The 27094-nt window shown below is 42.5% G+C and overlaps 3 protein-coding genes across 28 annotated transcripts in view; 1 reads left to right on the top strand and 2 right to left on the bottom strand.

Annotated features, from left to right (window-relative positions):
* Positions 1–9754, bottom strand: part of CLHC1 (clathrin heavy chain linker domain containing 1) — a 61518-nt gene extending 51764 nt beyond the window's left edge. The window contains exons 1-2 of one of the 7 annotated variants that reach the window (XM_014343832.3): positions 9583–9729; positions 5375–5547 (exon numbers count right to left, since the gene is read on the bottom strand). The gene's annotated coding sequence lies outside the window, so the exon portion shown is untranslated. Of the gene's footprint in view, positions 1–630; positions 5548–9349; positions 9525–9569 lie in introns of those variants that run through there. The other 6 variants (XM_055107938.1, XM_008956256.5, XM_055107937.1 and 3 more) reach the window with 6 other exon arrangements.
* RPS27A (ribosomal protein S27a) lies at positions 9079–12925 on the top strand. 3 transcript variants are annotated; one of them, XM_003830841.5, is made up of 6 exons: positions 9079–9454; positions 10155–10219; positions 10707–10761; positions 11463–11548; positions 12172–12303; positions 12744–12925. In XM_003830841.5, the coding sequence occupies exons 2-6, from the start codon at positions 10172–10174 to the stop codon at positions 12891–12893; spliced, it is 471 nt and encodes a 156-aa protein (XP_003830889.1). In that variant the 5' UTR covers positions 9079–9454; positions 10155–10171; the 3' UTR covers positions 12894–12925. The 3 variants fall into 3 exon arrangements, with proteins under 3 accessions (XP_003830889.1, XP_003830888.1, XP_054963914.1); XM_003830840.5 differs by lacking the exon at positions 9079–9454 and adding an exon at positions 9897–10055; XM_055107939.2 differs by lacking the exon at positions 9079–9454 and having other exon boundaries at positions 10025–10219.
* MTIF2 (mitochondrial translational initiation factor 2) overlaps positions 12921–27094 on the bottom strand; it is a 35322-nt gene continuing 21148 nt past the window's right edge. For all 18 annotated transcript variants that reach the window (XM_063594949.1, XM_063594948.1, XM_055107929.3 and 15 more), the window contains 8 exons: positions 26667–26806; positions 23607–23731; positions 21299–21503; positions 20685–20937; positions 20209–20349; positions 17280–17444; positions 14598–14738; positions 12921–14131 (listed from right to left, as the gene is read on the bottom strand). In XM_063594949.1, the coding sequence (XP_063451019.1) occupies positions 13959–14131; positions 14598–14738; positions 17280–17444; positions 20209–20349; positions 20685–20937; positions 21299–21503; positions 23607–23731; positions 26667–26806 (1343 nt within the window). In that variant the 3' untranslated portion in view covers positions 12921–13958. The remainder of the gene's footprint in view (positions 14132–14597; positions 14739–17279; positions 17445–20208; positions 20350–20684; positions 20938–21298; positions 21504–23606; positions 23732–26666; positions 26807–27094) is intronic.

Here is a 27094-nt window from a genome sequence, read left to right as displayed (position 1 = left end):
GCCTGTAATCCCAGCTCTTTGGGAGGTCGAGGCAGGTGGATCACCTGAGGTCCGGGAGTTCGAGACCAGCCTGACCAACATGGAGTAACCCCGTCTCTACTAAAAAGACAAAATTAGCCAGGCGTGGTGGCGCATGCCTGTAATCCCAGCTACTCGGGAGGCTGAGGCAGGAGGATCGCTTGAACCCCGGAGGCGGAGTTGCGGTGAGCCGAAATCGCGCCATTGCACTCCAGCCTGGGCAACAAGAGCGAAACTGTCTCAAAAAAAAAAAAAAAAAAAAGTCTATGCTATTCCACTGCCATATGCTGCTGCTCTGGGACAGAAATACCAAACACCAGTCAATGAAGAGCTCTTCTCTTGCTAACTATGCACAACTCCTCTCACATGTATCATATAATCGATGGTTTCTTATGTATAATTCACACTTTCTAATAGAAGGTTTGGTATTTTATATTTATTTGTGTCATGTGGGAAAACTAATTTGTAAGCCTCTTGACACAAACAAGGTCAACTATTTTACGACCCCGGCGCTTATCTGGCCTAGCTTCACCCAGCACACAATAGCAATAAATAATGTATTTATTTTTATAATAAACTTTATTTTAATTCTCATCTTTAATATTAAAGTACCAAGCAAAAAGAGGTCCGGACTTCTGCTAAAATCCATCCCTCAATGATGTCAAAAATAACAGTATTTTTCAGAGTATAGCTTTCAAGCAGCCGCATTATGCCGCTTTCAGTAAAGAATCATGGGCGGCGGCGGCCTGGCGGGGGCGAGCGCGCTGTGGGTCGGCCCCGCGCAGCCTCAGGGCACCTCCCGCTCGCCGGGACTGAGTTCCGCGCCGGCGTGGCCTGCTGTGCTCCGAGCGCCAAGGGTCGGCGCGGCCGCTCTCGGCTTTGGGGACCGGATGGAGGAGCGGCGTGTCGGCCTCGGGGGACGGTTCCCCCGACCTCAGACGGCTCTGGGGCGAGGGAGGGCGCGCGGAGGCTCGCGGGGACCACTGGCGCCCCCGGACCCGCTCAGCGGTCCCTGCTCACAGGCACCGCCCGCAGGAGCCTCGGCAGGGGCCTAGGACGCCCCGGTGTTCAGAAGAGAAGCAGGGTCAGGTTCACGCACACCCGCGATCGGATCGTAACTTTTTTTTTTTTTTTTTTGAGACGGAGTCTCGCTCTGCCGCCCAGGCTGGAGTGCAGCGGCGAGATCTCGGCTCACTGCAAGCTCCGCCTCCCGAGTTCACGCGATTCTCCTGCCTCAGCCTCCTGAGTAGCTGGGACTACAGGCGCCCGCCACCACGCCCGGCTAATTTTTGTATTTTTAGTAGAGATGGGGGTTTCACCATGTTGGCCAGCCTGGTCTTGAACTCCTGACCTCGTGATCCATTCGCCTCGACCTCCCAAAGTGCTGGGATTACAGGCGTCAGTCACCGCGCCCAGCTGATCGTTAACCTTAAAGTCATTGGTAACCCATGCTTCCTGGAGTTGCATTTGGGGTCACCCAGCGGCGAAGCCCATACAACTTGATACGCCCTTACACACAAGGCTCAGTTCAAGCGAAGGGAGGTCATAGCCAGGAGCCAGGGGCCAGCTGATAGTGTACTTGATTCCACAGTCAAAGGAGCTGGATGGCGTCCCATGCAGAGTGCCGTCCTCTGGGAGTGTTTGAGTGTGAACTCCACGCCTTGACAGCTCCCTCCTGCTACTTGGGGCAGAAGCTCCCCCGACACCCAGTGGATGGTCCTCCTGGAGGAAAGCTATGTCACAAAGGATCCCTTCACCTCCGACAATGTCAGATTCCTGGTCCTTAGCTGGCGCTGCAGTTTGTGCAGCAGGCTGTGTGGCCAGTGTACTCGGAGTGATCCTGGAGTCTGAGAAGTCCCTGAGCATCTGCCACAGGGCGACATGCACACAGGGGAGCTGTATCAACAGCCAAGGGGGATGAGATGGGCCAGGGCGGGAGGAACCCCCGCAGTGCGGCGTTGGGAGTGTCTGAGGCGCATGGAGGAGCTGGCGGTCCAGGAGAAGCTGAGAAAGGAAGACTGGAAAGGAGTGCAGTTTATTCTACTTCAAGAGATTCTGCCTCCCTTGTGTCCATGAGAACATCAGTGCTTTTCCTCAGGAAATTCAGCAAGACTTGGAGTAAAGCTCCGTCAAAGAGGCCCCCCAGCCAGCCCGGTTCTGGACGTTGAGTGCAGCCGGGGCTGGGTCAACTGGCGGCACCCTGCACGGAGCTCCTGGGCCAGCCTGCGCCAAGGATGCTGCTGAGCCAGGAGCCGCTGTGCCCAGCCTCGTTTCTGGACCACTGGGAGCAGCACTGCAGCCCAGGGGAGCTGGAGTCTTTAGCTTGTAGCAGCCACAGGCCCAGGGAGCTGTGCCGAAAAGGTAGCCCAAAGGCAGACAGATGCCAGACCAGACAGAGCCGGGAACCCGGCCAGGTGCCCCCGCATGACCCTCGGGGCCGAGGCCTAAGTGAGTGCTGCTCAGATGTGACTAAGAGGGATGACCTCCTTCAGCGAGAAAGCTCCTAAGAGGCCACCTGCAGGTCCGTGTGGGGGAAGACGCCATGCTGTCTCGGGACCATGGCGCAAGGCAGGTGGCTGCAATGGTCTGTAAGGAAAATCACTGACAGCAGCTGCCTTCTGGTGCCAATCTGGAAGGTCTAGAGCGGGATAGAATTACTTCCCATCCTTATGTGATGCTTGGAAAATGGTTTAACCTTGATCATGTACTATGTTTATAATTAAAAATCCAAAGAACCAGCTAATGTTTGAAAAAGGAATCTTCCACTGAAACATCTGGGTACCTGACATTCTCCCAGGGCACTCTGGACCCGGCAGTGGTTGGGGTCTCCCGGGAAGCTGAGTGCTGGCTTACAGCCTCTCTGTAAGCTCTGGCTTCATCTCGGGCCCCTCCAATCTGTCTCCCCTGGCCCCAAGTCAGGAATGCTGTGGGCTTCCTGCCCTCACCCCGCACCTCATGACCGTCACGCTGCCTGCCTGCTTGCCCCCTGCCACCTCGAATTCAGTCCTGGATGCCTTCGAAGCCCGGCCCCACTGCCTGCCAGGGGGTTCCTGCAGCATCCCCTCCTCCAGGCTCCCCATCTCCCTGAAGCTTCCAGGTAGCAGTTGGTGGGGCACTGATCTGTGAGCTCTGGAATGTCTGCTTAGAGTTCTGAGAGGCAGGAACTGCTGTCTTTGTAAGTACTCAAGGCCAACTGTCACGTGATGAAGGAATGAATAAAGAATTTTTACTGAAAGGCCGGGCGCGGTGGCTCACGCCTGTAGTCCCAGCATTTTGGGAGGCCGAGGCGGGCGGTTCACGAGGTCAGGAGATCGAGACCATCTGGCTAACATGGTAAAACCCCGTCTCTACTAAAAATACAAAAAAATTAGCCGGGTGTGGTGGCGGGCGCCTGTAGTCCCAGCTACTCAGGAGGCTGAGGCAGGAGAGTGGCGTGAACCCGGAAGGCGGAGGTTGCAGTGAGCCAAGATCGCACCACTGCACTCCAGCCTGGGCAACTGAGCGAGACTCCGTTTCAAATAAAAAAGAGAAAGAGTTTTTACTGAAAAAAAAAAAATTGTCCAACTGAAGTTGGATACAGAAGTTGGTTCCTAAGATTTAGTCACATTAACTTCAAACAGAACTCTTGGCTTGCTTAATAATGGCTGGCAAGGCAAAACATTGTAACTTTTCCCCTAATTACAGAAGCATACTCCTGGTATAAAATTCGGAAAATATAAACCAGACAAAATTAATGAAATAAATATCTATTTAATATTTTGGAATATTTCCTTCCAAACATTATAAAACTTGAAATTAAACTCTATATTCAGTTGTGCATCCCATTTTTTTCACTTAATATTAAAAGCACTTTTTCATGTTGTTAAATCGCTTTTTAAAACATGACTTCTAAAGCTTACACAGTATTTCATAGTATGATGTTCCATTAATTTATTCCCCCATTGTCAGATATTTTCACTATTTTTGTTTTGTTTTGAGACAGTCTTGCTCTGTCGCCCAGACTGGAGTGCAGTGGCACGATCTCGGCTCACTGCAACCTTCACTTTCTGAATTCAAGTGATTCTCCTGCCTTAGCCTCCCGAGTAGCTGAAACTAGAGGTGCAGGGCACCATGTCTGGGTAATTTTTTGTAATTTTAGTAGAGATGGGTTTCACCCTGTTGGCCAGGCTGATCTTGAACTCCTGGCCTCAAGTGATCAGCCTGCTTTGGCCTCCCAAAGTGCTGGGATTACAGGCATGAGCCACTGCACCTGGCTGCTATTTTCACTAATATAAACAATGCCATGATAAGTAAGTGTCTCAATCAATTGTATCATGTTCTGGCAATGTAACTGATACCTGATTATGTGAATAACATATACAGCCTGTAAATACTGCCCATAGCCATATACAGAAGAGGAGACACCAAAATAATTCTGAAGATTAAAAGGCCAAAATTATCTTCATGTTGATGAACTGGATAGCAAAAAGTCAATTTATGAATTAATATAAAGTAGTTCCAGCAAGGGAATAACTCATTAATTAATCAAGTTTTCGTAAATGAGAAATACATTTGTTTATTCATTCATTCAGTCAGTATTTATTGAGTGTCAACAAAGCACCAGGCACCATTTCACAGCTAGGAATTCGGCAATAAGTAAGATAAGGTCCCTGGCTCCTTGAAGCTTATGATCTAGTAGGGGAGACAAACTATAAATAAATAATTTCAAATAGTAAAAGATAACCAGGCGCGGTGGCTCACGCCTATAATCCCAGCACTTTGGGAGGCCGAGGCAGGCAGATCACGAGATCAGGAGTTCAAGACCAGTCTGACCAACATGGTGAAACCACATCTCTACTAAAAATACAAAAATTAGCCGGGAGTGGTGGCACACGCCTATAATCCCAGCTACTCAGGAGGCTGAGGCAGGAGAATCACTTGAACCCAGGAGGTGGAGGTTGCAGTGAGCCGAGATTGAGCCACTGCACTCCAGCCTGGGCAATAGAGCAAGACTCCATCTCAAAAAAAAAAAAAAAAAGTAAAAGATAAAAGTCAAAAGAGGAAGAAACGGGTGTTATCATTAGGGAGGGGGTAGTGATATTTGGACACCAGTGGCTTCCTACCGTATTACCCTTAGGATAAAATCCAAGTTCCTTTACTTGGCCTATTAGTGCCCTTCAGAAACTAATGACTCTTTTTCTTTGACCAAATTTACTCTCTTCATGTCCCTGTCCTTTGCCCCATATCCCCATTCCCACACCCATGAACTTCCTCTCTTACCTTAGGATCTTACATAATTCTCTCCCTCTCCCTGCAGACCATCCTCCTATATTACCCCCAACCCCCAAAACATATACATACTATCACTTTGATTCACCTGGCTTTTACTCTTTCTTCAGCTTCAGGAAAGCTGTCCTGGATTCCCTTAAAATTGGTCAGATGCCACTGCTATGTTCTCCCATAATACTGTGCACTTCCTCCATCATGGTATTATCCTTCCACCACACTGCCTTACAGACTTCCTGTTTATATTCTGTCTCATCTGTTAGGCTGTAAGCGTGACAAGATCAGGAAACAAAATGTTCTCCTTCCCCATTATCCCTCCTCTACCATATGCATTCAAGTGCATAATGCAATTCCTAGCAGAGCAGTACTCAAACATATGTTTGCTGAATAATCAATAATCACTGAACAATAATCCAGTCTATTCATAAGACATTGGACTTGTGGTGCTCTCAAACCAGAACACAGCTAAAGGGATTGTTCCTTAACATCTACAAAATGCCATTGAGTTACATAAACCAACCAAGATTACCATTCATTCATTCATTCATTCATATTAGACATTTAGGGATATGTTGACAAGTCACAAGGGTTCCCAGTCAAGTGTTCCAGGTCTAGTAAATGAGCCACTGCTACAAAGCAGAAAAGGCAGTGTGACAGAGGTAAGCACAATAGGCTACAGAAGGCCAGAGGGGCATCTCATCAGCCTATGGAAGGGGGCAAGGAAACATTAGGGAAAACATCTAGTAAAACAAAATCTAGGGCAATGCTTAAGTTGTGCTACATTTATTTACTCAATATTTGGGGGACACCTATTGTTTGTCTGCCATTATTCTAGACAATGGAGACACAGGATTGAACAAAACAAAGTCCCTAATCTCATAGAGGTTACATTCATGTAGAAACAGACAACACACAAGAAAAAAAATAGTCCAGGCACAGCAGCTCATGCCTGTAATCCCAGCACTTTGGAAAGCCGAGGCAGGTGGATCACTTGAGGTTAGGAGTTCGAGATCAGTCTGGCCAACATGGCAAAACCCAGTCTCTATTAAAGAATATAAAAATTAGCTGGGCGCAGGGGCTCACACCTATAATCCCAGCTACTTAGGTGGCTGAGGTATGAGAATCATTTGCACCAGGGAAGTGCAGGTTGCAGTGGGCTAAGATCATACCACTGCAATCCAGCCTGGGCAACAGAGGGAGATTCTGTCTCAAAAAAAAAAAAGAAAGAAAGAAAAAAATTATATATATATAGAAATATAGTATGACAGATAGGGGTTAAGTTGTATGAAGAAAAATAAAACAAGGTATGGGGGATAGAGAGTAAGGAAGGTGGGAGGATACCATTTTCTATAAGGGCAGTAAGTCAGGAAAGACAAAAGATCTTACTGATAAGGTGACATTTCAGAAATCTGAAAATAGCAGGTCATGTAGATTCCTGGGAGATGAGTGGTTGAGGCAAAGAGAGTAGCCAGTCCAAAGGCCTCAGGGTGGGACAACACATTTGAGGAACAGCAAGAGGGCCCGTGGGGCTAGAAGAGAATGAGAAAGGGAGAGAAGAGATGAGATCAGAGAGGTAACTGCCAGATTACGTAGCATGTAGGGTCTTGAGGGCAGAACTACTATCAGCCTAGGGGGTACCTTTGTGCGGTTTAGAAAAAGAGGTCCCTTTCTCTGGGCAGACTTGGCAAGAGGAGCAACACTGGACTGTGGCCTCTACTTGTTCCAGCACTGGAGCAACAGCCTCACTTGTAAGAATTTAGGCTTTCCTCTGAGTGAGATTCGAAGCCTTTAGAGGCCTCTGTGCAGAAGAGTGGGACAGCTGACTTAACATGTTAAAGAATTGTTCTTGGCCAGGCATGGTGGCTCATGCCTGTAATCCCAGCACTCTGGGAGGCCAAGGCGGGTAGATCACCTGAGGTCGGGAGTTCGAGACCAGCCTGACCAACATGGAAAAACCCTGTCTCTGCTAAAAATACAAAATTAGCTGGGCGTGGTGGCGCATGCCTGTAATCCCAGCTACTGGAGAGGCTGAGGCAGGAGAATCACCTAACCTGGGAAGCAGAGTTTGCGGTGAGCCGAGATTGTGCCATTGCACTCCAGCCTGGGCAACAACAGCAAAACTCCATCTCAAAAAAAAGAAAAAAAAAGAATTGTTCTCGTTGCTCTGTGGAAAACAGATTATAGGACGTAAGGGTTAAAGCTGGAAGTGCTGTTACGAAGCTACTGCAATAATCAAGGCAAAAGACGATGGTGGCTTGAATCAGGGTGCTAACAATGGAGGTGGTAGGAAGTGTTCTGCATATATTTTGAAAATAAAGCCAAGATCTGCCAAGGTAGATAAGATGTGGGATATAAAAGAACAGTCAAGGATGACCATAAAGTTTTTGGCCTTAGTGACTGGAGAAATGAGAATTGCCATATATAAACATGGGAAGAGCAATTTCATGAGATTAAGTGTTTGGGGCCTGTCCATTAGAGATGTTGAGTAGATAGCTGGATATGTGAAGATGAAGTTGTGACATATCTGTGACATATCTGGTCTGAGTGACAGATAAGTTTATGAGTCATTTGCATATGATGATACTTTAAAAGTTATTAAACAAAAATGAGATAACCAAGAAAATGCAGACAAAGCAGAGGTCCAAGGACTGGGCCTTGGGGATACTCCGTGGTTAGAGGTCTCGCAGATCAAGAGGAAGCAGCAAATGAGCCTGGAAAAGAGCCTCCAGGGTGGCAGAAAAACTGAGAGGTGAAGTCTTTGAAAGGTTTTCAAAGAAAGATGGAATGAGCAACTGTGTCAAATACTGCTGACAGATCAAATAAGATGAAATGACCATTGAATTTAGCAACATGGAGGTCATTAGTGACCATTACAAGAGCTATCCGATCAGAATGGTGGGGACAAAAGCCTGACAGGAGTGGGTTCAGACAACGGAAGGGAAAGATTAGAGACAATATGTACAAGCAACTCTAGGAAATTTTGTTGTAGAGACTAGTTGGTGGACTAGGGGATGAAAAATGTTCCAGGAGGCAGGGCGTGGTGGCTCACGCCTGTAATCTCAGCACTTTGGGAGGCCAAGGAGGATGGATCATTTGAGGTCAGGAGCTAGAGAACAGCCTGGCCAACATGGTGAAACCCCATCTCTACTAAAAGTACAAAAATTAGCCGGGTGTGGTCGTGGGCGCCTGTAATCCCAGCTACTCGGGAGGCTGAGGCAGGAGAATTGCTTGAACCTGGGAGGCGGAGTTTGCAGTGAGCCGAGACCGCGCCACTGCACTCCAGCCTGGGCAACAGAGCGAAATTCCGTCTCACGAAAAAAAAAAAAAAAGTTCCAGGAAGAATAAACGACTGGATTCTTCAGAAATGCCAAAACACGGGAGGGCATAGGTCAGGAAATTAAATTAGCTTCATTTACTAAAATGTAGAGTAATGGGTTTAGCAGATTAGGTTGTAAGGAAGGCAGAGGCTGAATGTCATTCTAAGAAATTTGAATTGTATCCTGAAGGTGAGGTATTTTAAGTAAAATAATAACACACATTTACCTTTCAGAATGAATATTTTGGAGGCAATAGTGAAGGTGGGTTAGAAAGGAGGAAAGACTGGAGAGAGATAAGGAGTTAGATACGGAACCCCTACAAGAGAAAATTAAGGTCTGAATTTGGGGATGGGGTCGCAGAGGGCAGAGGATGAAGAAATAAATACAGAAGGCATTAGAAAGGACTCTGGTTTGTGGAGTGGAGAAAGGACAGGGAGAACTTGCTTCTAATTGGCCTCCTTGCCGGAAGAAGCACCCCATACATACTCCAAAAACTTCCTCTCAGATCCAAGACTCCCAATGCCCAAATTTGGAAATTCTACAATAACCATTCTGCAGGTTTCTTTTCCGTACGGCTTCACTTTAAAATTTGAAAACTCCTGACATTTTTCAACATATTAAAGCGTGTCACACTAAGGAGTGACACACAAGACCCAGACTCTTCCCTAGGCTGGGAGACACTCAGCGGTTGAAAGCAGGGAGGGGCTACAGGAGAGAAAGGGCTGAACTCCCGCTTCCGAAGATTTCACTTATTTTTCAGTTTGCCTGGAGCAAGCCACGCAGATTCCCTTCTCTTGAAGGCCCAGGGAGCGTCTGGTAGATTGCTGATTCTCTGCCCATCACCGCTTCTGCAAGTGAGTGAAGGACACCTTTCGTGCCCCGCACCCTTTGCCCCCCCCTTAACATTTGCTCCTAGTCACTTCCGGCCCGTTCCCACGCTCCGGAAACCATTATTCCGCTTCATCCTACCTCCAGTCCTCACCTGAGTCCTTTTCTCCAAACACCGACTTCAGTGCTTAGAGATAGTAACCAGGGAATCTGGGAGGTGGAACTGCATCTTGGGACAAGTAGTCCAAGGTAGAAGAAAGCAGTGGAGAACTACAATTCCCAGAATGCACTTCCATTTCCTACCTCTTCCCCAAGAGGCCCCCCTCGACCTCCTTTTAAAAATTCTCTTAGCCACGTTGATTGTACGGGAAAAGCCTTTTTAAAACATTTTTTACGTTGCTTAAACCTACAATTTCGAAAGCATTCCGAAGGCTAAAGTGAGAAATAAGCCCAGGCTAGGGAGAGGAGAAACGAAGTTCACGTCCTAGTCTGGCACCGGGTTGGATTGTCGCTGGGACGGCAGTCAGGCATTTGGTGTGGTCGCCTAAGGGGTGGGTCCTTCGGCGGGAGCTCCGGGAAACCCCGTGGGCCTGCGCGGCGTTCTTCCTTTTCGATCCGCCATCTGCGGTGGGTGTCTGCACTTCGGCTGCTCTCGGGTTAGCACCCTATGGTGCCTTCTCTTGTGATCCCTGACCTAACCTGTCTCTTCCTTTTCCTCAACCTCAGGTGGAGCCGCCACCAAAATGCAGATTTTCGTGAAAACCCTTACGGGGAAGACCATCACCCTCGAGGTACGGGCCAGGTGGTCATGAGGAAGCCAAGGTCCGAATAAGGTCCTGAGGTGGATTTTAGGACCGGCGCTGCTTTCCATGTCTTAGACCATGATTCCGAATTTGGGTTCTAAAACTTAAGCTTTGAAATGAGTACCTTTTGCTGAGCAACGACCTAGAGGTGATTTTCGGTGGCCAAAGGCTGGACTTGTCTCTCGAGGGGTTCCAGCTAGTTAGTTAAAACGGAGGAGCTGCGGTGGGGAAGGAGATGCTCTGCCCGCCGGGTGCGAGCACGTGTGGCCCTGCGGCCGCCGCCCGCTCTGGGCTGGGGAGATGAAGGTGCTTTCCGGTAGCCGACTTGGGAGGTTGCCCACTGGGTGGGTAATAGGTCTCTCAAGTAGGTCTCAGCCCTGTCGCTGGTTCGGTTCAGTGGTAATTGTCAAACTAAATGAGTTCTGCTGTAGTTCCTTAATGTGTAACCAACATGCTTTCATTTTAACACTCATAGGTTGAACCCTCGGATACGATAGAAAATGTAAAGGCCAAGATCCAGGATAAGGAAGGCAAGTAGTATTTTGTAGTTAAGAAAACTTAACCTGCGGAGACTTCGGCCTACCTGTAGGTGCTAGACATACCTGCTCTTGGTGAGGGGGGAAGGGGTCAGATTGACAAAGCGAAATACTTGTGGAATAACACAATAAACATTGGTGATCGGGGAGCACAGTACCTAGATTGGAATCCTTGAGGTGCGTTTCACTTGCGTGAATTTGGACACTTATTTATTTATTTTGTGTGAGATGGAGTCTCCTCTGTCGCCCAGGCTGGAGTGCATTCGCTCGTCCCGGCTTACTGCAGCCTCCGCCTCCCGGGTTCAAGTGATTTTTGTGCTTCAGCCTCCCTAGTAGTGGGCATTACAGGCGTGCACCACCATGCCTGGCTAATTTATTGTATTTTTAGTAGAGACTGGGTTTTACCTTGTTGGCCAGGCTGGTTTTGAACTTTTCACATCAAGTGATCTGCCCACCTCGACCTCCCAAAGTATTGGTATTACAGGTGTGAGCCACTGCAGACAACCAAGTATTGTCCCTAAGATTAAATGCGGTAAAATGTGACATGTAAAGATTTAGAACCATGCCTAACCTCTAGTAAGGGCTTATTGTCAGCCGTTAGTATCATGTATTTGATTAAGGGGTGTTACCTTATAAGTCTGGAGCACATCACAGGCTTGGTGTGCTGTGACTTAATTTTTGTTTTTTCTCATTAGGAATTCCTCCTGATCAGCAGAGACTGATCTTTGCTGGCAAGCAGCTGGAAGATGGACGTACTTTGTCTGACTACAATATTCAAAAGGTCTGTCTAGGGGAAGAGCAGCCTCTTTAAAAAAAATGTTAGTTTGGAAATTTTTTATTTTACTTTTTTTGAGACAGGCTCTGACTCTGTCACCTAGGGTGGAGTGAGTGGCGCAGTCACTGCAACCTCCACCTCTCAGACTCAGGTGGTCCTCCCACCTCAGCCTCCTGTAGTTGGAACTATAGGCACCCGCCACCATGCCCAGGCTGGTCTCAAACTCCTGGGCTTAAGTGATCTTCCCACCGTGGCCTCCCAGCGCTGGGATTACAGACGTGAGCCACTCCATGTGGTGTATTCTGGACATTTTGACACACAAAAAGGGAGAATGGCATTCGATTAGCAGTAGATTTTTAGGTAACTCCTATACTGATACTTGAGAAGCACTGCTATAGTTCTCCCATTATGAATTTTGCAAGTTGCATCCCATGGTGTAATGTAATGCATTCTTTAATGTCCCTATAAACTGTTAGTTAAGAATCAGATACTTTATTGGGTTTGGGGGCTGCAAGATTCCCTCAAATTTTATTGTGTACTGCTACTGCTTTTAATTAGAAAATGCATAATGTTGGGTGTGCCCATTCTTAGTGGAATCATGAAAGCTTGCTTCATTCTTCCATTAACAGGAGTCTACTCTTCATCTTGTGTTGAGACTTCGTGGTGGTGCTAAGAAAAGGAAGAAGAAGTCTTACACCACTCCCAAGAAGAATAAGCACAAGAGAAAGAAGGTTAAGCTGGCTGTCCTGAAATATTATAAGGTGAGCCAGTTAAAGGGCAGAATGTCAGCAAAGTCTTGGCTTATTTGGTCAATATTTTCTTGGACTTAAGTATCCAATATTATCCCACTTTGGTTTAAATGAGGTATTCTGGAAATGAGAAATTCAGACTTTCTGGGGTTTTTCCTGTTTGGTATTTGAAATCAGTTATGTAATAGGGTTCTGAGTTTAAAGTCGATTTTGGGTTCAGGTCTTTACCTTTGTCTACCACTTGCAAAGCTGGCCTTTAGTGTTCAAAAGTCCCAAGACTTCTGAATGTTTTCATTGTAGCAATGATAACTGGTGAGAATTTAGGGTGCTTTGGTTTGTAAGCACCAAAACTACCAGTATTACACAGTTAAAAGCTTAAATATTTTGAGTCACTTAAATTAGACTTCAGAATGTGTTGTAAAATTATCTTACAGCAGGTTTGTGCTTTTCAGGTGGATGAGAATGGCAAAATTAGTCGCCTTCGTCGAGAGTGCCCTTCTGATGAATGTGGTGCTGGGGTGTTTATGGCAAGCCACTTTGACAGACATTATTGTGGCAAATGTTGTCTGACTTACTGTTTCAACAAACCAGAAGACAAGTAACTGTATGAGTTAATAAAAGACATGAACTAACATTTATTGTTGGGTTTTATTGCAGTAAAAAGAATGGTTTTTAAGCACCAAATTGATGGTCACACCATTTCCTTTAGTAGTGCTACTGCTATCGCTGTGTGAATGTTGCTTCTGGGGATTGTGTGACCCAGTGGTTCTGTATACCTGCCAGGTGCCAACCACTTGTAAAGGTCTTGATATTTTCAATTCTTAGACTACCTATACTTTGGCAGAAGTTATATTTAATGTAAGTTGTCTAAATATAAGCCAGTTTGTGTTTCTGTCCATTTCTTGACCTCAACACAACAGACATTTGGGGCCAGGTAATTCTTTGTTGTGGGGTGCCTGTAATCCCTATGCTTTGGGAGGATCACTTGAGCGTCCAGGAGTTCAAGAGCAGCCTGGGCACCATAGCAAGACCCCCATCTCTGTTAAAAAAAAAAAAAAAAAAACGTAGGCTGACTCCTATGGTCCTGCCTACTGGGGAGTCTGAGACAAAAGGATCCCTTGAGCCCAGGAGTTGTAATTAATTATGCATTGCATTTCAGCCTGGACAAGACCCTGTTTCCAAAAAAAAAACCAGAATGCATCCTCAGTCTCTGGGTGGTTTCAGTGGAATGCTTGCTGTCTGTTGTACAACTCTTGGGAATTTAATGTTTGTTCAGGATGCATCCCTATAAAGGAATGATTACTTATTTGTACTGTTAACACTAAAAGACAGTTTAGTTTCAAGCAGGTCTGGGGTAGCATATCTTCCTTCGGAGCTCAATTGAGGGAAAGCTGGTTCACTTGATAAGCCTCTTAACTAAAGCATACACTTGAAAGAAATCGGTGATGTATAAATAACAATTCCCTTTTACCATATTGCCAGTCTTTCCATTCAAGGATTTCTAGTTGGAGGCATCCTTAAATAAGATTTCCTATTTCTGAGCACTTTGACAGTTTGTGCAAATGCATATGAACACATGGTAAAACAACTTAGATACTTTTTGGCCAGTAGTAGTGCATTTCTACCTTCAAACAACACGTTGAGTTATTTACATTTTTAATGTAATTTTAAAATCCTGGATCCCAAGAAGTCTTGGCTTGAATTTGCTTTTCTTCATAACAAACAATTCTGTCTCCCACTTGAAATTCCATATTGTCTTCATCTAAACTGAGACCACAATCCATTCCCGTTTTGACAATTGAAATGTCATCTTTATGGTGTTTCAATGAGGTTAATGAGCCTTAAAAAGATAATTTAAGGTTAGTATATTCAATAAATGATAAGTACCTACTAAATACTACATTATATGGTGTTAACCAGGAAATTACACTGAAACTCTTAAAAATTTTATGGTCTTGTCAAGTTAAATGATGGGACTAAATACCAGGGGAACCCCCTCAAAAATGAAGTTTGCTGTGAATAAGACTTGATTTGTAGCAAAATAACCTAAATCTCCTATTTCAAAGGTAGACATAAACTTTTTGCTGAGGATAGGATGGTACTCAGGACTTGAATGGGTAAAACCAACATACATCTCAGGCAAAGGGAACCCATCAACTAAAGACAATTTAGGGGTTTCAATAGCAATAAGAAATGGCCTGAGCTGAGATTATGGGCATGAAAGATGAACAGATTTCAGATGGTTATATAGTCAACAGGTTTTGGTGACTGGATATGCTATTATAGGAGATTTTGATGTTGCTTACCCTTCCAAATTACATGTCCATTACGGGTTAGTTTAAATTTTTTTTGTTTTTCTAACTGTCCCTTTTGGACTCTGCAGCCAGCCACAGGAACTTTTTTCTTCCCTTCTGTTACAGAGAAGGTAGCTAGTATAGATGCCTCACCTTTAGGAAGAAGAGAACATTAATGTGCAGAAAACTAAAGATTCTGAGAAATACGTAATTTCTGACATTCTGTGGTATAAGAATTAAAGGTAGGACAAAAATCCAAATTCATGCCTAGAAAAAAGTCTGGGTTTCTTTAACTCCAATTTTATTTTCCTGACCAATATTAAGAATAAAAATGCATGAAAATCTTTGGCTATTCTTTTCCTTTTCTTTTTTTTTTTTTTTTTTTTTTTTGAGACAGAGTCTCATTCTGTCATCCAGGCTGGAGTGCAGTGGTGTGATCTTGGCTCACTGCAACCTCCACCTCTGGGGTTTAAGCAATTCTCATGCCTCAGCCTCCCGAGTAGCTGGGATTACAGGCGCCCACAACCACATCCAGCTGATTTTTATATTGTTAGTAGAGACGGGGTTTCACCATGTTGGCCAGGCTGGTCTCAAACTCCCACCTCAGACTCTCAAAGTGTTGAAATACAGGCGTGAGCCACTGCACCCAGCCATCTTTGCCTATTCTTGTCTGCTCCATGAAAACCTTGTTTTAAGCTTTCCTTCAATATATTTTCTAGAGTAGATCATCTATCATTACTTTATTTCTCTGTTTTTTTTTTTTTTAATTTTTATATATGGGTCACCCAGGCTGGAGTGCAGTGGCATGATCATAGCTCACTGTACCCTCAAGCTCCTGGGCTCAAGCAGTTCTTATAGAGAGCTAAGACTACAGGTGCGTGCCACCATGCCCAACTAATTTTTTTATTTTTATCTTTTTTGTTGTGGAGGCTGGTCTTGAATTCTTGGCCTCAAGCGATGCTCCTACCTCAGCCTCCCAAAGTCCTCCGATGACACGCTTGAGCCACTGCACCTGACCTCATTATTTTTCATTTTGCCACAGGTAATTTATATCTACTTAGAAGTACTAATTCTACTCATTCTAAGCCTGGTTTTTTTTTTTTTGAGATGGAGTTTCGCTCTTGTTGCCCAGGCTGGAGTGCAATGGCGCGATCTTGGCTCACCAGCAAACTCCGCCTCCTGGGTTCAAGCGATTCTTCTGCCTCAGCCTCCCAAATAGCTGGGATTACAGGAATGCACCACCACGCCTGGCTTATTTTGTATTTTTAGTAAAGACGGGGTTTCACCATGGTCAGACTGGTCTTGAACTCCCATCCTCAGGTGATCTGCCCGCCTCGACCTCCCGAAGTGCTGGGATTACAGGCATGAGCCACCATGCCCGGCCGAGTCTGTTTTTTTTCACTGACTAAAAATACAAATTCCAATAATGAAGTAACAGGCACTATAATGAACCAATTTTCTAGGGTGCTATTTTACTACTGTTATTTGTTAGTGTTATCTGACTGGTGTCTTTTCTTAATCCTAGAAACCCTCATGACTCAGTTTTCCAAATTGCTCTTAGCACAAGAATATAAAAATCTCTGTACGATCATGTTGAGCAGGTCAGAAAAACCTAAAATAATAAATCTGTTATGTAGACCAAAAATGCAAAATGAAATCTCATCATGGGGAAACACTGGACAAATCCAAATCAAGGTACATGCTACAAAATAGCTGTCCAATATGCTTCAAAAATGTCAAGGTCAAAAAAATTGAAGAACTGTTCCAGATTAAATGGAGCTAGAGAGATATGACAACATGGATATATTATAATCCATGATCCTGGACTGGGGAAAAAAAGTACCCTGTTGGGACAACGGACAAAATGTGAATATGGACTGTGTATTAGATAAGAGCATTGTATGAATAAGTGTTAAATTTCCTGAGTTTGATTAGTTCTGTAGTTTTATAGTATCCTTTTGCTTAGCAGATGTACATATTTAGAGGCAAATGGGCACTATATCTCAAACATTTTCAAATGGTCCAGGGAAAAAACATCACATGTGCATGGAGCAGGACAAAAATGAGGCAAATAGGACAAAATGTAAACAACTGGTGAATTAGGTAAAAGATATATAGGAGTTCCTGGTTTTTCTCTTGCAATTTTTCTGGAAATTTAAAACTATTATCAAAATTAAAAGTTAAAAAAAAACCAAAATCTACGTGGGGAGGAAAAAAAAACAGATGAGGTGATTTAATCAATTTTAAATATACTCGGTCTTTACTCTGGCTATGATATATGCTAGAAACAATATTTTTAAATATTTAATATTTAAATGTAAATTTTCTTCTTATGGTAGACTTCTCTGCCAGCCCCACAACAAAGTCAACAGCTCTTTCCATGACACTGTTAATAATCTTTATGCGTTCAATAGTAGTGTAATTTGTATTATAATTATTTGTTCATATTTAAACTGGAGGGCAAGTTCCTAATTCCTTATTTGCTTTTGTATCATCAAGGCACAGGCACAATGTGTTACACAGGGCAGGTGTTTACATAAGAAGTTACAATGGATTCTCATGGTAGTCATTTTTTTCTAGAACACAGGATATATCTTTCAACATTGAAAACGTTTCCTCTAAGCTTTGCTTTGAAGTGCTATTTATAGCACCTAATATACTAATTTTTAAAAGTAACATTCAGTGATCACTCACCTACTGGGTGCTCTTCCACAGCACAGGGTAATCTGCTGCTCAGTTCCTCTTGCAAATCTTCAACAAGACGGTAAATTATTTTGTGAAGTTTAATTTTTACTCCTTTTTTTGCAGCTGACTGTTGGATAACATTGCCTGCATTCACATTAAAGCCATATATAACACCTAGCAAACAGAAATATGATCAATGAAGTAGCACAACGATTACATTATAATCATTTATTTGTCTTTCAAGCAGAAACTTGAATCTAAATTGTTTTATTTTCTAAATTAAAATAGCAAATAAGAGGCCAGGTGCAGTGGCTCACGCCTGTAATCCCATCACTTTGGGAAGCTGAGGCAGGTGGATCGCCTGAGGTCAGGAGTTCAAGACCAGCCTGGCCAACATGGTGAAACCCTGTCTCTACTAAAAATACAAAATTAGCCAGGCGTGGTGGTGGCACCTGTAATTCCAGCTACTCAGGAGGCCGAGGCAAGAGAATCGCTTGAACCCGGGAGGCGGAGGTTGCAGTGAGCTGAGATCGCGCCATTGCACTCCAGCCTGGGCAAATAGAGCAAAACTCCATCTCAAAAAAAAATAGCAATTAGAGGAGGTTAGAAGGTCTATGACTTTTTTTCTCACCAAAACTAGTAAATTTTCCAATTGATGAAAGAATTTTATAAACTGTATTGTGGCTTGTTTAACAAAGAAAATTTCTTTATAATTTTAAACCCACTCATTTAAGAAACATTAAGTGCCTATGACGTGTAAAGCAGTATGCTAAACAAAATTTGATTTTCATACCAGAGAAATAAAAACACAAAAAATGACCAGGGCTAAAATACTATTCCTTCATTTTAATAACAATTACATTATTAAATTATAATCTTATTGTCTACAATTTTTGTGGTTTGCACTTAGGTATTCAGATGGCCAAAAGATGCCCAAAAATAGTGACTTAAAGGGGTGGAGGGAAAAATAGTGACGTAATTGGTAAAGGTCAAGAGTTATTTTTAAGAAGCAAGTTTCATGGAGCTGACCATTTTACCAACAAACAAATAATATATTTAACTGTAAATACTTTGGGAGAAAAAAAAAGCAAAACACTCTTGTCTTAAACAAAATGAATGAAAAAAATTAACCTGGACGGGCACGGTGGCTCACGCCTGTAATCCCAGCACTTTGGGAGGCCGAGGTGGGTGGATCACCTGAGGTTGGGAGTTCAAGACCAGCTTGACCAACATGGTGACACCCTGTCTCTACTAAAAATACAAAAATTAGCCAGGCATGGTGGCAGACGCCTATAATCCCAGCTACTCAGGAAACTAAGGCAGGAAAATCTCTTGAACCCAGGAGGTGGTGGGTGCGGTGAGCCAAGATTATGCCACTGCACTCCAGCCTGGGCGACAGAGCAAGACTGTCTCAAAAAAAAAAAAAACCAACCCAAAAAGAAAAAAAAGCAAAACACTCTTGTCTTAAACAAAATGAATGAAAAAAATTAACCCAAACAGTTTAATCAGGAGAAAAACACAATCACCTTGAAAGTCCTATCATTAAGAAGCCATTCAGGCCGGGTGCAGTGGCTCACGCCTGTAATCCCAGGACTTTGGGAGGCTGAGGTGGGTGGATCACGTGAGGTCAGGAGTTTGAGACCAAACTGGCCAACATGATGAAACCTTATCTATGCTAAAAATATAAGAATTAGCCAGGTGTGGTCGTGGGTGCCTATAATCCCAGCTACTCGGGAAGCTGGGGCAGGAGAATCGCTTGAACCCAGGAGGGAGAGGTGGCAATGAGCCAAGATTGCGCCATTGCACTCCAGCCTGGTTGACAAAAGCAAAACTCCGTCTCAGGAAAAAGAAGTCATTCAATTGGCTAGGCACAATGGCTCATGCCTGTAATTCCAGCACTTTGGAGGCCAAAACAGGTAGACCACCTAGGTCAGGAGTTCAAGACCAGCCTGGCCAACATGGTGAAACCCTGTCTCTACTAAAAATACAAAATTAGCCAGGCATGGTGGTGCACGCCTATAATCCCAGCTACTCAGTGGGGGCTGTGGCAGGAGAATCCCTTGAACTAGGGAGACAGGTTGCAGTGAGCCGAGACCGTGCCACTGCACTCCAGCCTGGGCAACAGAGTGAGGCTCTGTCTCCAAAAAAAAAAAAAAGAAAAAAAAAAGTCATTTCAATATCTTTCAATACACTATCTGTATTACAGCACAGTGCTAAGCCAGTCAGTGCCTACCAAATACTTTTAATTAATCAGTTAGATGTTACCTCTATCCTTTTCAGTAGTAGAGGTGATATCTAACTCTAATCAAGTCAGGTTTCAAAGAATCTCTTTCCTAAATGATTCCTAATCACTCAACAATGTTTTTGCTTTACTAGGTGTTCGACTTTATTTAACAGTCATGAGTCCCCCTTTTTGTGTATCATAAATTCAACTAATAAAGACAGTTCCCTGCCTTCTAGGCTTATAAAGCTAAAAAGAACTTTTGCTGTAAAAAGATACGATGTATAAAATTATCAATTACCAAAGATAGGTAGCCAAAAGTAAAAGATGAAGGAAAGAACTGAATAGGGTGATTACAGTGTTAGGAACATTCAGAAGTCTGATGAAAGATATGAGAAATCAACCTTGGGATAGTAAAGAACCAGGAGGAGTAGGGAGAGGGGGCAGTAATGGTGCTTTAAAAAAAAAAAGATAAACGTGACCAGGTCTTGAAATAGTTCCCCAAAATTGCAGTACAACCACAACAAATGGAGCTATGGCCACAATACTGCACATCCTATTAAGTTTCAATTGCTAGCTGGGACTGGACTATAGCAGGAAGGGTGATGCTCATAGGAGTAAATGTCAGGTGTGACAAGCCAAGCAACAAAAGACAGAAGCAGATGGTTCAGTGTTATTTGGGGAACACAGATTAACAAGAAGAAATGGAATCCTTACCATCAAATGTTTCAGCAAGGTTAACATCATTTGCACTTATATCACCCACTCCAAAATGTACTAATTCTAGTTCACACTCGTGTGAAGCATCATAGGTATCTATAATGTTCAAAATAGCCTCAACAGAACCATCAACATCACCTAAATACAGAAAAAGTTTATAATTGTTGCTTTTAAGAGTTAGACATCAGCAGACATAAAAATGACAATAATCTATTTAAAGCCATGATAGGAATGTCATTTATCACTAAATCCACTTTTATTTAGGCTTAGCATTACACATATCTACTTGACTTAATAGCATATAATGAGCCAAACGTACATTTACAACAAAATCAGCAAGAAATATGTTGACTAAGAAAATCTCTCCTAAAATATTGAAATAATTTTCATGTAAATGTAAAGGCCCAAACTATGAGAATAAAAAAACATATATTCAAAGAATGAACTGTAATGTAAAATCTTTAAAAAGATACCTTTAATAATCACAGAAAGTACATTTGAATCTCTTTCCCTTTTCTCTTTTGGCTTTAAGGGTATTTGTTCTTTTCTTTCTAAAAACCGTAGAATTGATCTCTTCTTCCACAGTAGATGGCCATACTTCTCACGGGCTTTCTGATGTGCTTCTTTGTGTTCCTTTCGCTTTTCTTCTATTATTTTCAGATCCTCCTGACCTTTCTCCTGTTCTTGTTCATATTTCCTCCAGTCAACAACTTCACGTGCCCTTGGCTTTATAGGGGAAAAACGTATTATTTAATGAAATAGACATCAATAACTGCTAGATTAAAGCCTTTGTGTTGTCCTGCATTAGGAAATTAGCTTAACTCATGTATGAAACTACTACTTTTATAAGTTTCAAGAAACATGTAAAATTTTAATTTGAGAGCTTGTATAATTGAAATGATTTAAAAATCTTATCCCCACCCCCCAAAATTCTATAGTCTAATGCTAAAATAGCACAACTTGCATCCTCACAGCCCCTTATAATCTAGATTTGTTAAAATTAATACACATATTTGGTATAACATTGTAAACTGGCATTGAAAATAATTATATTATATCTAATATATAGGAATTAAGCTTGATACACCTCAGATTCTACTTCAAGAATTTCTTCTCCTGCAGAAGGAAGGTCTCTCCAGCCTGTAATTCCCACTGGCATGCTGGGATAGGCCTCATCAATTGTTTTTCCATTTTCATCAAACATTAAGCGTACTTTTGCCCAACATTTTCCAGCAACCAGAACAGAGCCTTTTCTTAAAGTTCCTCTTTGAATTACAGCTGTAGTAACAAGACTAAAATGAAAATAAAAGTATATTTTCAATGTCATAATGTACTTTAAGTAGAGCAAAGATATCTTTATGAAGTTTAAGTTATATAAACATGTGTATACACAAGATTAATTCCACCACTTCTTAACTTAAGCAGTTTTTCATACCATAAAAACATTTCAAAGCTGGGTGCAGTGGCACATCTGCAATCCCAGCTATTCAGCAGGCTAAGGCAAGAGGATCACCTGAGCCCAGGAGTTCAAAGTCAGCCTATCAAGACCATTTTAAACAAATTTATTTGCGATAGCCAAGAAGTAGAAGCAACTCAAATGTCCATCAAAAGACAAATGGACATTTCTTCCAAAGAAAATGTGGATTTTACATACAAAGGAATATTATACAGTCTTTAAAAAGAAGGAAATTGGCCAGGTGTGGTGGCTCACGGCTGTAATCCCAGCACTTTTGAAGGCCAAGGTGGGTGGATTGCTTGAGCTCATGAGTTTGAGACCAGCTGGGGCAACATAGCAGGACCCTATCTCAATTAAAAAAAAAATAGGCTAGGCACAGTGGCTCACACCTATAATCCCAGTACTTTGGGAGGCCGAGGCAGGTAGATCACCTGAGGTCAGTAGTTCAAGACCAGCCTGGCCAACATGGTGAAACCCCGTCTATACTAAAAATACAAAAATTAGCTGAGTGTGGTGGCACGCGCCTACAGTCCCAGCTACTCGGGAGGCTGAGGCAGGAGAATCACTTGAACCTGGGAGGCAGAGGTTGCAGTGAGCCGAGATCACACCACTGCATTCCAGCCTGGGTGACAGATTGAGACTGCAACTCAAAAAAATAAAAATTAAAAAATAAATAAATATTAAATTTTTTTAAAAAAGGAAATCTTTTCACAGGCTACAACATGAATGAAACTCTAGAACATTATACAAAATGAAATAAGCCAGTTACAAATGGACACATACTGTATGATTCCACTCATATGAAGTATCTAAAGTAGGCACAAAATAAAAACACAAAACAGTGCCAGGTGTAGTGGCTCACGCCTGTAATCCCAGCACTTTGGGAGGCCGAGGCAGTTGGATCACCTGAGGTCAGGAGTTTGAGACTGGCCTGGTCAACATGGTGAAAATCCTGTCTCTAAAAAAATACAAAAATTAGCCAGGCATGGTGGTGGGTGCCTGTAAATCCCAGCTACTTGGGAGACTGAGGCCGAAGAATTGCTTGAACCCAGGGACTGGAGGTTGCAGTGAGCTGAGATTGCAGCCACTTCACTCCAGCCTGGGCAACAAGAGCAAAAGTCCGTCTCAAAAAGAAAGAAAGAAATAAAGGAAAAGCAGAAAACAGAAAGGTGGTTGCCAAGGGCTCAGGAGAGGGACAAGGGTAATTTTAAAAGGTACAGAGTTTCAGTTTCACAAGATAAAATAGTTCAACACGTCTGTTGCACAACAATGTGAATAAACTACAATACTGAACTGTATATTTAAATATGGTTAACATAATAAATGGGATGTTAGGTGTTTCTTACCATAATTTAAAAAAAAATAATTTCTTATAAGGTTATGCTAAGCGAAGAAGCAGGGAGCAAAGTGTTCTGACAGAATCTTAACCCACTTTCTATCCCAGTCTCCATCAGCTAAGGGATTACTCAGTTGTTAGAGAGTGTAAAGCAATGAGAAAACCTCTCTTGCTGATACAGAGGAAAATTCAAGCACACCACTTCAAAGACCTTTCTGCATATTATATTAATGGGTAAAGTATAAAGAATTCACAAACCCTAAAATGCAACTATTGGTATTTCATTCTAATTTATGTTATCTATAAGACTTTACCAATTCAGTTGAGTCAGTGAGGGAAAAAAAAATAAAACAAATTGAACTACTTATGTCACCTAAATATGACTAGTAGATATACATGGATAGTTGCTATGGTCTACTGATAATAACTGCATTTTTGTGTTCTTGTATTAGTACAAACAATAAAATACTTTTTAAAACAAATGCTTTGAAAATATTGTTCATGAACTAACAATAACATGTAACAAAAATAATATATTGTCATATAATCAAGTCACGAAAACCACAGAACAAATTAAAAAGGCAAGCATTTTAAGAGTCCTACCCTCTTCCTTTGTCTGTGAAAGACTCTATTACTGTTCCTTCCACTGGACCATTGGGATCTGCTTTCAATTCTAACATTTCTGCAAGAGCAACTGTTGCTTCTGCCAAAGCCATCAGATTATCGCCCTTTAACAATAACAAACGTTGTTAATACACATTAATAAATATTATCTGTAAATGTAAATACCAGGGACAGAAAGTCACATAATCCTTGCAAGTTATATTATACTTTTCTCTTTAATCATTAAAAGCATGATTACTCAATTTAACAAAGAAAGGGAGGGAGGGGAAACAAAAATAAGAAAAAAGAGAATGGGAAGAATGGAAGGGAGGGAGGGATCAGCAAGAAAACCTGAGCCATGGACAGATCTTGCAAGGAACAAGTGGCTATTTTTTTTAAAGGATGACCACTGGTGGGCTTGTTACTATCCCTTTCATAAACACATGCAATGCTTCATTCATTTTCTTTCTCCTCCGTCTGTCCCTACAGTTGTGTTTCCTTCCTCTTGCTTTCTTTTTTTGTTTAAGTTCTATCCAACTGAATGAGATTTCACATCTATTATTTCATTTGATCAACTCAAGAATCCTACAAAGCATATCAAGCACGACTTACCCTTATTAAATAAATGAAGAGAAAAAGCACTAACTAGAGATCTAGGCTCTAAGCTGTGCTTTATAACCACCCAGCTGTGCAGCCTTTAAAAAAAAAATCACCTCACTTCCCTGGATCTCCTTACCTCAACCATAAAATGAAGAAGCTGGAGTGGGTGATTCTTTTACCTTTCATGGTCTATGTTTACTGTGCTCTCTAGGGCTCCAAGATCACACAGCTGATTAACTGGTGATGGAAATGGAACTGATAGGCAAGGTATTTTTCCACTCCTCGTATCAGCTAAGAGATTGCTCACAGTTGTTACAAAGTATAAAACAACAGACAAGGGCCGGGCACGATGGCTCATGCCTGTAATCCCAGCACTTTGGGAAGCTGAGACGGGTGGATCACTTGAGGTTAGGAGTTCAAGACCAGCCAACATGGTGAAACCACATCTCTACTAAAAATACAAAAAATTAGTCAGGTGTGGTGGCACGTGCCTGTAATCCCAGCTACTCAGGAGGCTGAGAAAGGAAAATCGCTTGAACCCAGAGGCAGAGGTTGCAGTGAGCCAAGATCATGCCACTGCACTCCAGCCTGAGACACAGAGCAAGACTTCATTTCAAAAAACAAAAAATGAAACAACAGACAACTGTAAAACAAAACAAAACAAAACAAAAAAAATTGACTAAATACTTTGCTTACCCACCCACTTATTCCTAGTATTTATTCCAATTTACAAAATGCTGCTCCAAAATGCAGAACTAGAGTTGTTTCCTTGCATGAAATAATCCTTTATATATCTTGGAAAAGAAGGCCTCATCTTACCTCCCTGCCACTCTCTTCCAATCCCCTCCCTTCCCTTGGAATCATCTCTGACACGCCTCCAAATCTGCCTAAGCAGCTTTACATCTACCTATTCATCTGATGGTATCTGGCCAGAAAAGGTGGTCAACTCTTCAAATATTTTAATTTTCTTTTTTAGACAAGGTCTCACTCTGTTATCAAGGCTGGAGTGCAGTGGCGTCATCTCAGCTCACTGCAACCTCTGCCTCCCTGGCTCAAGTGGTCCTCCAGTCTTAGCCTCCCCAATAGCTAGGACGACACGCACATGCCACCAAGCCAGGATAATTTTTGTGTTTTTATAGAGACAAGGTCTCATCATGTTGCCCAGGCTGGTCTTGAACTCCTGCCTCAATGGATCTGACCACCTCGGCCTCCCAAAGTGCTAGGCTTACAGGCATAAGTCACTGCGCCTGGCCAAATATTTTAATCTTATTGTAGTAAGCCTAACATTTGGCTTTCAGAGTGCAATAACAATTGAGGGATAGTGCAGAAGAAAACAAAGTAAGGTAGCATTTTATAAATTTCAGAGAAAAAGATGCACAGTTTTACTATTAATGGACGCATAATTTCTAAGTATCTTGGACGTAACACATTTAGGAAAAGTAAAGATGAAGTGAGATTTAATTGGAGGAAGGTGGTAGAGTAACCCACCATCCCTTCAGTGAATGATCAGGAGAAAAAAAAGGCTATATTATAAATAAACTTTGTAATATAATAAGGATGGACAAAAAAGGAAATTGTTACTTAGCAGCAACCTCTATAGGGTAAGAGAATTGGAAAACACTTATAAGAGGCAAGCACTGAGTTTCCTTGGTGTTTATATTCAAGAAAGAATAGATGGTAATCTTAAAGAAAACGGAATTCATTATAAATAACATTTTAAAACATGTAGCAATTTAATCCACAAAAACATTCAGTCAATCAATAACAAAATCAACCTTAATATTTAATCTTGGTATTCATGAACTTTTTGTTTAAATCTCTTAAATGCTGTAAGGCCTGTTTTCCATTTGTAAGAGGCATGAAATATAAGCACTTTTTTGTTAACAACTGGATTTCATTTCTGCTTAAGACAGTCTTTGGTCAGGCATGGTGGCTCACACTTGTAATCTCGGTGCTTTGGGAGGCCAAGGTGGGACAATGGCTTGAGGCCACGTGTTCAAGACCAGCCTAAGCAACACAGTGAGACCCTATGTCTACAAAAAAATTTAAAAATTAGCTAGGCATGGGGTGGCACCTGCCTGTAGCCCCAACTACTCAAGAGGCTGAGGTGGGAGGACAACTTGAGCTTTGGAGGTCAAGGCTGCACTGAGCTGTGATCGCACCACGTCTTTGTCCTACTATTTCCCTTATTCACCATTTATTCTCATCCTAAGTATCTCATAATAAAAAATATATTCCATTTAGACTTGACTCCACACTGATTAGCTGGTGACTGACCTCTCTGAGCCTAACTCCTAACATGCCAAACCAAGATAATACCATCTTTGCCTGGCACCAAGAAAACTTTTTAAAAAACAACACAAATTATGTACCTCAAAATGTTCTTTAGATGTAATACACTGTGTGCATTATGTACAGCATTCCCATCCAGGCATATTTATATGAGGTCCCCGCATTTACCGTAAGTGCAGAGACAGGCACTGCTTGAACATCACCTCCATAATCTTCACATACCACATCATAAGCCAGCAGCTCTTTTTTCACTTTCTCAGGATCAGCCTCAGCTTTGTCACATTTATTTATGGCAAGGATAATAGGAACTGAAAGAAATGGAGTTAAAAAGAGTGAAAATGATGACACCTTCAATTCCAGGTATTCACAGTGAAAGACACCAACTTTCTGTTCTGGTTTTCTCTTTATTCAGTGGATGTTTTTATCTAACAAAAGGCCAAAATGACCCACTTTGGAGTCACATCACCCTACTCTGCGCGCTACATATAGAGAAATCCAGATGCAAGATGTTAAAAGTATAATTATAAGCAGATTCTGAGTGAATAACAGACACCTGAGATTATCAAAAAAAACAATACAGTCGGGCTGGATGCGGT

The sequence above is a fragment of the Pan paniscus genome, chromosome 12 (assembly GCF_029289425.2).
Source record: "Pan paniscus chromosome 12, NHGRI_mPanPan1-v2.0_pri, whole genome shotgun sequence".
In the NCBI taxonomy this organism is placed as follows: Eukaryota; Metazoa; Chordata; class Mammalia; order Primates; family Hominidae; genus Pan; species Pan paniscus.
This window is presented reverse-complemented; position numbering and strand designations above follow the sequence as displayed.